Genomic DNA, 12,323 nt, shown 5'->3' on the forward strand with positions numbered 1-12,323 from the left:
TCTCATTTACTATACACATAGTAGCGGACTAATATCCACTAGGCAGATGCAAGGAAATCTTTCAACTTGCTTTTGCAGGGATAAATTATTAGAAGGATATACAATACAAACAACAGTTTTACTAAGCTGTTTTGCTATACTGGACCACTTTGTAAAATACATTTCTGAATTCTACCCTCAAATATAAATTAAGTGAGAATGTAGAAAATCTGTCAGGCTGTCTCCTATTTTACAAAAAAAAGGGGGGGGGAGGGGGACAAATAAATAAACCAAATTCACAACTATTTAAGTGAAAAGGTACTACTTATATCCGATATGTATCAAGAGTTAGAGTCTTAGTACAAAGACTTTCACAAGCCTAATAAAGATAATATTGTGTCTAATGATGTGAATATTGGCCAAAGACCATGCTGTGATTAAGTGATTGAATTAAAACTAGAAAGGAAGGAAGGAAGAAGGAGAGACAGCCCAGGGAATGGGAGAGAATATTTACAAATCGTATTTAATAGAAGACTTACAACCAGAATCTATAAAGAACTCTTATAACTCACCAATAAAATGACAACATAACTAGAAAATGGGCAAAGGATCTGAATGGATTTTTCGCAAAAGAAAGATATACAAATGGCCAATAAGCACATTAAAAAATATATAGTCTTTAGGGTAATACAAATCAAAACTACAGCAAGTTACTACTTCACACACCCAGCAGGATAATTTTTTCAATGGAAAATAACAAGTATTGGTGAGCATACGGTGAAATAGGAATCTTTTAAAATTGTTGGTGAGACTGTAAAATGGTGAAGCTGCTTTGGAACACCGTTTGGCAGTTCCTCAAACATAGAGTTACCATATGACCCAGTGATTCCACCTCTAGGTAGCTGCCCAAGTGAAATGAAAATATATGTCCACACAAAAACTTGTATATAAATGATATTAGCAGCATTATTTACCACAGCCAAAAAATGGAAACAACCTAAGTATCCATCAGCTGATAAAGGAAAAACAAAATGTGGTCTATCCATACAATGAAATAGAAAGGAAAATAACACTGATAGACGCTACATAGATTAATCTTAAAAAAATTATGCTTAAGTACAAGAAGGCCATCACAAAAGGCCACAAAATAAGAGTCTATTTATATGAAATGTGCACACCAGGCAGATCCATAGAGACAGAAAGTAGATTAGTGGTTGACTGGGGCTGGGAGGAGGGAAAGAATTACTGCTAATGGGTATGGGGTTTCTTTCTGGGGTGATGAAAATATTTTGAAATTAGATACTAGTGATGGTTAATAATAGCCCAGATTAAATAAATACTGAATGTTAGAATTACAGAACATTTAGAATGTTAGAATTACAGATAGGGGCCTCATATAATAATTTCTTTCTCCTCTCAATCCATTCCAGTTAGGTCCATGTATTCCAGAAATGCAAGTTATCTGATTATTATAAATTTTGAGAAAAAAATAAAATACTTCTTCCAGATATATTTGTTGCTTTTTAAAAAAAACTTGTTTTAATCTGCCACACCAACTAAAATGAATAAAGTGCTAAATTGGTTCAAATAAATAATATTGAAAAAAAATCAGGTCTATTTTTATCGTATGCCTAAACCAACATCATTTTGGCTTCAAAACAGTAACCAAGGGCTTCCCTGGTGGCGCAGTGGTTGAGAATCTGCCTGCCAATGCAGGGGACACGGGTTCGAGCCCTGGTCTGGGAGGATCCCACATGCCGCGGAGCAACTGGGCCCATGAGCCACAATTACTGAGCCTGCGCGTCTGGAGCCTGTGCTCCGCAAGAAGAGAGGCCGCGATAGTGAGAGGCCCGCGCACCGCGATGAAGAGTGGCCCCCACTTGCCACAACTAGAGAAAGCCCTCGCACAGAAACGAAGACCCAACACAGCCATAAATCAATAAAATAAATTAAAAAAACAAACAAACAGTAACCAAGAGCATTAAAAAAAACTTTCAAAAATAACTTGACTTACAAAAATTCAGCTTAAGATCAGATACAAACCTTAAATACAGCCATGCAATATCAACAGCACAATCCTACAGCTGTCCTCTCAGCCCTGAGGTACATCGACCGGATAGATGGCCTTACTTCAGATGACTTTCCTTTACTGTATCACCTGGATGTATAATACTTCATTATTTCTATCTTTCTGAGAATAATAAAGGCCCAAATTCTAGCAAATTGAGCCAGTGGTTTTAGGAGTGCTGACGGCGCAGAATTCTCTGATGTACGTGGATGAGGGACTCTGTCACCTCACGTGCCATACCTGGTATGCACTGTGCCGTGGCCTCAGTGGTTATGGTCGGAGCAACTGGGGGCTGCTGCTGACTGGAGCTCACTTCTGGCTCTGTGTTAACTGAGGGAGAAAGGGCCACCTCACAGGAGGAGACCTGGCTGGGCAGATGGGACAGGAACTCTTCAGAAGGAACTTGCTCATCCTGTCCAGGCAGCTGCAGGGCAGACAAAGGGATGCTGATCTGTTTGTTAGGATGGGATGTGCTCACCGGCATCTGTATGGCCACCTGCTGGTTGGTGCCATGGGCACCAGTGGGTCCTCTGCTTGGTGAAGCCAAAGATACCCTAGCAGTCTTCTGGACGATTGGTCTAGACATCACAGAGGGGGATGCAGACACACCATGTGGGTCTAGCTCTGTGCTGATGGCAGATGTTACATGGGGAATCAGCTTAGCAGACCCTATACAGGAGGGACCAGCATGAGTCTGAGGCTTAGGTTTTGCCATCTGCGTCAACGAGAGGGCTGGTCCATCTACCCCTCCGGTCAGCTCTGCATTCGCCACAATATAATAATCTTCAGGAATCTCCTGTTTGATTTTCTTAATGATCACATCACTGCTGCATTCATCAATCATCTGAGCCTGGGAGCTTGAATGGAGAGAAGATGGGACTATTCCAGGCCTTTTTCGAGCAATGCTTTGAGGCCTTTGGGTTTGGGGTTCAAAGTCACTATCCTCATCTGTAACAGAAGACTCACAAACCATGTCAAACAGAGTGTTTTCATCTTCATACTCTTCAACAGCTTCATCCAGTTCAGAGGGCTCACTGCAATAAGAGAAGTCACAAGAGTCTCTGGTCCGATTACAGTCTAGCTTTGCTTTCACTGGTCTCCCAGGGTACCTTTCAACGGGGCTAGTTTGTGTCTCAGAGGGCACTCCAATTATACTGGGACTATCAGAGTTAAAACTTCTGTTATCCTGGAAACAGACCCTTTCTTGGGAGCCAGCTCTGCAAGTAGCTGTCAGTGGCCAGTGATAAGCATGGCCCGCACTACAGCCCCACATTGCTGTCAGGTTTCCATGGGAACCTTCCGAAAGCAAATGTTTCAGGTTTGGAATGAGGCTGCAAATGGTCCCATGGCTGTGGGCCCAGCTGACCAATTTGGATAGATTCTCAGATGAGGTATGAAGGCAATCCTCCATGTTACAGGATCAGCAGTGTCTTTCCTAAAGGAAAATAATCAGAATAAGAAGCTATTATTACCCAAGATATTCCCATATCTCAATCACTTCAATTTCCTTAAACTATGATCATGTGGCATTAAAAAAATATACTTCAAAACTGTATCCAGTTAATATCACTGCATATGGGCAGAGACTGGAAGAGAATACAGGAAAAAAAGTAAAAACAATCGATGGTTTATGGCTGTGGGACTTGAGAAATTTTTTGTTAATTTCCTTTATTGTTATAATGCCTACATAAGAAAAAAAAGTGAAAGAAAAAAAAAAAAGAAACAAGCAATAAAAAAGAGGTGAGCTTTTTCATAGTACATTTTACTTCCAAAGTCACACAGAGAGAGGTTCAGTCAGCCCTGTAATAATAAAATGTGTGTATTATTTGTATTAACCAGGAGGATGAACTTCTAACTTCACCTTCTGCTACCATAAACTTCATTACTAGAGGCAGGGCCACCAAAGGCTTAGATCCATTCTAGGATGGATGTCAGAGAAGGGAAATCTGGTTTTCTGCTGGGCACCAGAAAACAAATGACACTACTGGGAGCCCAAGAACAGAATGAGGGGCTATATCTGGGAAGTGGGGAAGAAAAGTCTTTAACAGAGATGGGAAAACAGTCTGGGAGGGGAGCCACTAGAGGCCCCTGCTGGGGTCAGGGGCACAGGCAGGCTGTAGACCAGAAGCAAGGATGGGTAAGCCGGGTGCCAGCACCCTAACCAAATCTTAGGAGCAGGTTTCCCACCTCCCTGCTGTCTGAAATTCCTGAAACATTGCCTTTATCTCACAATTTAGAGGTAAAAACATGCATCTGGTGTATTTTACCATCTGAGGTTCCTATACACCCAAGTTGGTATATAATCAACTACCACAGAGGAATGAATCATTCCTTATTGGGAAGAGGTCAAAAAGAATACTTGTTATGGGTCCTTGACTGGGTAAGAGTGAGGACAACATGATGAAAAAAAAAGTAAAGAGGCACGTGGAGTCCACATGTGATAAGAAAGGTTTAATAAGGCTCTGTCAAAAGGGACATCCTGGGAAGAACTAGGGAGGAAGGAACAAGGATCTTTTTTTTTTGAAGTTTTGAATTTTATTTTTTTTTTATACAGCAGGTTATTAGTTATCCATTTTATACATATTAGTGTATATATGTCAATCCCAATCTCCCAGTTCATCACACCACCACCACCAACCCCCGCCACTTTCCCCCCTTGGTGTCCATACATTTGTTTTCTACCATCTGTGTTTCTATTTCTGCCCTGCAAACCAGTTCATCTGTACCATTCTTCTAGAGGAACAAGGATCTTGATGTGTGTTCCCTGGTCATCTGCAGCTGTGGGTGACAAAAGGTACCTCGCTGGAAGTGGGCTCTGCACTAAGGTGCCAAGGTCCAACTGCAATGCCATGTGACCATGCAAAAGGGCGCATATGAGCCTCCATTCTCTGCCCTACCTCCATGGCACACCATCAGTAGAGTTTGGTAAATTCAAATCCTTTAACATGTTTTGTAACATGTGTGATATGGCCTCTGTGATACGGCCACGGCTATAGTCAACCTCCCGACCCTCATTTTCTACTACTACTATGGCCTTTTCCCATATTTCCTGTCTCCTCTCTAAACAGTTTCTCACCCCCACTGGGCCTCTAAAAACTCATTCTTTGGCTTGATATGTAGCCTTCCTCTTTCTTCACCTGGAAAACCCCTTCAAGACTGACCTCGGGACCACCTCCTGTTGAAGTCTTTCTAGATACTCTTTCAGTCTCAGAGATTTTAGATTTTCTTCCTGTACTTCCATTATCTCAAGAAACTTGGCCTTTGCTGTACTGTTATCAACTGACATTATTATCCATTTCCCAGACTTGACTGAGCATTACCTGAGGACAGGGACTATGATATAATTTTTCATTCATCAATGAGGACCTACTTAGGGATACAGAAGTTAATAAGATACAGTCCTGCCCTTGAGACCTTATAATCTATTGCTGGTGCTGAATAAATGAATGAAGAGTGAATGAATGAATTTATAAATGCTGGCAGCACCATCAACACTAACAAAGTAAACATATAAGACCCTCAAATAAGAAACAAGAAATTTCCTCCTATGACTTTTATTGTAATCATTCAAGGGATTAGAGGATTTTCTCCCCAGTGGTGTAACCAAAACACGGCTGTCTTGTGTATGTAGGAGAGTAATACATGAACAACCAGATTTTATGAAGCAGCGCAATAAATCAAAAGGACAGGGACTAGTGTGGGAGTCAAGAACTTCAAATTTTCGTCCTGGAACTCCTGTCTGTGGCCTCAGACAAGCCACTAATTATCTCTAAGCTTAAAATGACAGGACTATAATCTTTATGTTTCCTTCGTACTCTAGCAATTTAGGAACTTACTTCATTTATATTCCTTTCATATAACTTTAAAGTAGAAATGCAGAAAAACAGAAAGACTGGGGGGGGTGTGTGTGTGTTGATGTTTGTTTGTTTGTGTGTTGTCTGCGCCGCACGGCTTGCGGGATCTTAGTTCCCCAACCAGCAATCGAACCTGAGCCCTTGGCAGTGAAAGCACGGAGTCCTAACCACTGGTCCACCAAGGAATTCCCTGATGTTTGTTTTTTGAGCTTTCTTAACATATCTGTTTAGTTGGTATGGCAGAGACTGCTGTTTGCCTACCTAGTATCCATTCTCTCTTTTTCATTACAGAGTCCCAATCTATTGGGGCAGCAATATGCTCACCTAAAACATATTTCCCAGCTTCCTTTGAAATGGGAAATCTCATGACACCATTCTGGCCAATAATATGTAAACGGAAGTCACTGGGTGGGGCTTCTGCAAAACCCTTTGAAGCACAGACTTGTCCCAGTTTTCACCTTTTTCCCTTTGTCCTTCCCTTTCTTCCTGACTGGAATAAGGACATGATGGCTGGGCCTGCAGAGGCCATCTTAGGAGCATGAAATAAGGACTTAAGGATGGGAGAGAATAGCCAGAGGAGCTTGGTGACATCATGGAGCCACTGCATCAGCTCTGAACTGCCTAAGATTCCTTGTTACTTAAGGGAAAGATAAACCCTTGATCTTGCTTAAGCCACTGTTGTTGAAGTATTTGATTACACACAGCTGAACTCAACTACTAACTGATACACAAAAAATAATACATTCACCTCTGGTTTTTGAAAACTTAGAGCAGAATCCTTCATTTTCTTTGCACTAAACTCTAGGTTTCTCAGACTGGATTCCACAAATAAATCTTGGGAGGTCTATAATTTTATGGCATAATGTTTATAATTGTTTTCATTTTTATCATAATAAAAATACAATTAATATAAGCATATTATGAACCATCTAAATCTTATATCTAAGTATCACCTTGTAATTTTAGTTCCCCTTTGCCTTTGTATCTATACTCATATTACTGTCCATAATCAACTGAAGTGACATCACTCAACTTCCAATTTGTTGGGAAACCTGTTCATGCTGTATTCTTTTTAGCAGATATAAATACGAAACTACTCTTCTGCATTAATAATTTTCAAATGAAAAGTATTATGATTTGACATCATGAAAACGGCATATGTAATGGTGAAGCAAAATACCTCTTTAAATGTCGTAGGCTAATGAGAAAAGAAATAAATGATATATGCTCATAGAAAAAATCATATACATTATGGCACAATATTTGAATGAAGTCATTGTAACAGTTCAAACTGTAAAAAACGTGGCAGAATCAACACACAAAATTGTATAAGCCTGAGGAAGCCAAAAGTACTTATTGTCCAGGTAAAAGCTACTATACAGTAGTAAAATAGTAACTTTGCTGAAGACCCGCAGCCAGAAAAAATCATAATTAAAATAAAAGGCAAAGTGCATAAAACTTTAAATTTTGTTAAAAACTTATCCACTTAATTCTATAATAATCACCAACCTTTAAGAATCAACAGGTAGTAATCATAAGTCACTTTTATTATATTATGAAACGTACTAGCAATCTCATGAAGAGGCTCTTAAACTTTTCTTGAGTACCATAAAATGAAAATATTTTTCCAGTATTACTATTAATATAATTCAACCAGGCAACCAATGTTAACTGGTAGCTATGAGAGCATAATTAGCTAATATTTAAGGTACTTAAATGGATTGAGTCTAAGCTGACAAGGAATACCTATCAATATACTGCAATATATTCAAAGTTTAATACAAAACAGAATCAACCATAAGACAATCAAGGTACTTTCAAACTGCTGAGAATAAGTACAGCTAACCCTTGAACAATGTGGGTTTGAACTGCGCAGATGTACTTAAACATTGATATTTTTCAATAGTAAATACTACACTACTACACAGTCAGTGGTTGGTTGAACCCTGGATACAGAGGGCCTACTATAAATTATACACGGATTAACTTGGAGTTGTTCAAGGATCAACTGTAGTTTCTAGGATCTACTAATTTCCTTCAGCAGTCTGATGATAAGCTCTATGCTAAAAAATAATGTTTCTTCTACATTTTCAAGAATAGAAAAATAACTTCAGATAGGATTTTCCCACATTTTATATGGGCAATGATTGGATTAGACACTAAGCTTTACAGAATTATCATGGGACATGTCATTAAAAATTGAACCTCAAGGAGGCCTGCCTAGCAGAGTGTAGGTTAAGTATGAGATTTGATTATCCTAAATCAGCAAACAAAGCTATAAAGTTATCATCACCACATTGTATGTTAACTTAGGCAGATATTCTATGCATTAGTATTTATATTGTTAAAGTCAAAATCAGAAACATTAAATATAGAATCAGACTTTCTACCATTAAACCTAACATTAATTATTAGGTTTCACAACAACATAAAACTATTATTATATCTAACATTCACTGAACAATTACTGATTGCCAGGTACTACTCTAGGACTTGACACATCAATAATCCTAATTATATCAACAATCCTAATAAATTAGGTAACTTATTATCCTAATTTTACTTGGACAAAGTAATGGTAGAGCCAAAATTTGAACTTCAGTCTTAACTCCACAGCCCACACTGTTAATTAACATACTATACTGCCTCCAGCATTATAATAGTAGAAAGATATTGTCTCAAGTCTGGTTCTCTTATCATATTAATGTTGTTAATTTGAACTTAATGGTTTTGCAGTTTTACTTTAGTTGAATTTGTATGTCTGTTTTGATTTACAGGTTTATTAGAAGTATAAGCATATATTTTATGTATAAACATATTTAAATAACATGATGATAAAAATGACTTAAGCCAGCACTAGGTATAAAGAAGGTTCATGAAAATATTTTTCTTTCGAAAGTTTGAGAAAAACTTTTTTTTAGGAAAAAAAAAAGGTATGAAAAAATTATGTCGCTTTTCCAAAGCCTGACAGTGAGCTACCAGTCAAACACCATGAATATCTAGTTGGCTTTCACCTGACTTCAGTTACAATTTGCCCCACAGTTCTTATAGTCTCTCTCTTTATGAGGTTCTGAACCTTTTAAAGGATTTGTTGTTGCTGTTGTTTTAATACCACTAAATCTTAATTACTGAGGCATAACAAAATGACACAAGAAGAAACAGAAAATCTGAGTAGCCATTTATCTATAAAATAAATTGAATTAAAAAAAATCTTTTCCAAAAAAAAGATTTCACTGGTAAATTCTATCACTCATCAAGGAAGAAATAATACCAAAATTATGCAAATATTTTCAAAAACTAGGAGGAAGAGGGAGCACTACCCAACTTGTTTGAGGAGGCCAGCATAACCCTTAATACCAAAACCAGACAAAGATATTACAATAAAGAAAATTATAGATCAATATTCCTAATTTGATGCAAAATCCTTTCAAAACATTAGTAAGCTGAATCCAACAATATATAAAATGGGTAATACATCATGACCAATCCCAGGAATGCAGACTTATCCCAGGAATGCAAGGTTGGCTGTTTATTCAAAAACTAATCATACTCCAATAAAAATTAATAAAAACAAAAACCAAAAACTAATCAATATAATTCAACATATTAACCATCCACTGGGGGGGAGCCTCTGATCAATTTCAATAGATGCAGACAAAATATTTGACAAAATTTTAAATCTATTTATGATAAAAACTCTTAGCAAACTAATAATAGTAGGAACTTCCTCAAACTGATAAAGTACATCTACAAAAAGTCTACAGCCAACATCATACTTAATATAAAAGACTGAATTGTTTCCTACCAAGATCAGGAATAAGGCAAGAACGTGCTCACTTGCATCATTTTTATTCAACATTGTACTAGATGTCATAGCTACTGAAATAATACAATAAATGAAAAGGAAGAAAAATTAGAACAGAAGAAGTAAAACTTGTTTATTTGTAGATGATATGGTTGTTTATGTAGAAAATTCCAGAGAATTCACAAAACAACAGCTAGAACTCATAAATAAATTTAGCAAAGTAATAGGATACAAGATTAATATTTAAAAAATCATATACCAGCAACAAAATATTAGAAAATTAAAGTTTAAAAAATTATATTCAAAGTAGTGCCAAATGTATTAAATATTAGGAACAAATCCAAGATTTCTATACTGAAAACTACAAAACACTGCTGAGAGAAATTAAACATGACCTAAATAAACAGAGATATATACCATATTTGTAGACTGGGAAGATTCAATATTGTTAGGTTGGTATTATTCCCAAATTGATCTATATATTCAATGCAATTCCAATCAAAATTCTAGCAGGCTTTTTTAGTAGAAATTGACAAGTTGATTCTAAAATTTATATGGAAATATAAAGAACTTATAGAATAACTAAAGCAAATAACTAAAGCAAAATTCTAACGTAAGAATAAAGTAGGAGGACTCACTCTACCTGATTTCAAGACTTACAATAATTTCCAGCTACAGTAATCAAGATCGTGGACAATAATCTCCAGCTACAGTAATCAAGATCGTGGGGTATTGACAAAAGAATAGATACATATATCAATGGAACAGAGGAAGTAGCCAAAAATAGACCCACACATATTTGGTCAATTGATTTTTGACAAAACTGTAAAGGTAAATCTTTCCGACAAACGGTGTTGGATCAATAGGATATCCATTAAAAAAAAAAATCAACCTTTAGTTACACTACACGTAAAAATTAACTCAAAATGGATCACAGACCTAAATCTGAAACTAGAAAATTCTGAGAAGAAATCACAGGAGAATATCTTTGTAACCTTGGGGTAGGCAAATGTTCCTTAGGATGCAAAAAGCACGAGCCATAAAAAATTCTGATAAATTTTACCATATCAATTGCGAATGGAATATAACTAGCTTTAGCAGGGATGGAGAAGGGATCCATCAAACTTAAACACACTCAACATTGCTACCTTCTTTCAGGAGTTCCCTGAGTAACTTTCAATGCAAAGGAAACGTGGGTATGGTCTAAAAAGCACTGATGATATCTCAACTAACAGACCAGTGATTTAAAAACCTAGAAACAACAACAAAAATAAAACAGAACATGAGAAGCAACAGCTCTTGTAAAAAAACAGAAATAAGGTTACTCTGTTTTTTCTTATTGAGAATGACGTAAACTTCCTATTTTATTTTCCCACCAATTAGAACTCTCAGAATCTAAGAAGTATATCATATAAACTTAATTTCTCCATATTCCCATTAAAGGATACAATTTATTATGTATGTTAAATATGGAAAACTACTTAAACAACGGAGATTTTATCAAAAACAAAGAAGTCTGAAGAAAAAAGTTCCAACATTAATGTGTAGAAAGGAGATACTACTTAAAAAAAACACAGTAAAGGATATGGAAAGGGTGTTTATTGCTATTGAGGCCTAGAATGTGCTTTCTAAAATTTAAAATACATCTATTGTTTCAAACAAAATTTATATGCAAATTATATAAATTAGTAGACATTAAAAATGGGCTTACAAATAAAGAATTCAGAGAATATTTGCTTTTACTTTAAGATAGTGTATTTATTAATTTTCAAATGTCACAACTACCATGTAACTATTATGTAATTTTTGGAAACAGACAAATTCTAAAGATACTTTGTCCACAGTATTGATAATTTAAAAAATCACAGTAAAAAATATTTTAATTCCATACCATGAATATATAACATGTATTTCATTTACATTTCAATTCAGTAAAATCTATTGAATACCTGCTATATGCTAAACACTGTGTTATGGAGTAAATTGTATCCCTCCAAAAAGATATATTTTAGTCCTAAGTCCCACTACCTCAGAATTACCTTATTTGGAAATAGGGTTATTGCAGATGTAGTCAGTCAAGTTTGGATGAGGTCATACAGAGGTAGGGTAGGCCCCTAACCCAACACGACTGGTGTCCTTAAAAGATGACAGATACACAGGGAGAAAGCCATGTGACAATGAATGCAGAGATTGGAATTATGCAGCTGCAAGCCAAGGAACACCAAAGATTGCCAGCAAACCACCAGAAAGAAGGTAGTAAGAGGAAGGAAGGATCCCCTGCAGGTTTCAAAAGGAACATGGTCCTGCCAACATCTTCACTTAGGACTTCTAGCCTCCAGAATTGTGGGACAAGAAATTTCTGTTGTTTTAAGCCACCCAGTTTGTGGTACTTTGCTAGGCAGCCCTAGGAAACTAATACACACTGTGTGAAGCATTCAGAAAAAAAAAGAGAAATAAAACTGGCATTCTTGACTTCAAGAAGTTTAAAGTTTAATAGTACACTATGTAAGTCAATTAATTAATAAACTATAATACAATATAAGTAAATGTTCCAGATATGGGGATAAGGATTAATTCTACTTTTGGGGTGAGGAATGCAAAGGAAGTAGGATCTGCT

General features: G+C 36.6%; 1 protein-coding gene across 2 annotated transcripts in view; it reads right to left on the bottom strand.

The window, feature by feature from the left end:
• The window catches only part of KIAA1958 (KIAA1958 ortholog), a 164,821-nt gene that overhangs the window by 78,704 nt on the left and 73,794 nt on the right, over window positions 1-12,323 (bottom strand). For both annotated transcript variants that reach the window (XM_061200097.1, XM_061200098.1), the window contains exon 2: window positions 2,288-3,482. In XM_061200097.1, the coding sequence (XP_061056080.1) occupies window positions 2,288-3,458 (1,171 nt within the window). In that variant the 5' untranslated portion in view covers window positions 3,459-3,482. The remainder of the gene's footprint in view (window positions 1-2,287; window positions 3,483-12,323) is intronic.

The sequence above is a fragment of the Eubalaena glacialis genome, chromosome 9 (genome assembly GCF_028564815.1).
Source record: "Eubalaena glacialis isolate mEubGla1 chromosome 9, mEubGla1.1.hap2.+ XY, whole genome shotgun sequence".
Lineage (NCBI taxonomy): Eukaryota > Metazoa > Chordata > Mammalia > Artiodactyla > Balaenidae > Eubalaena > Eubalaena glacialis.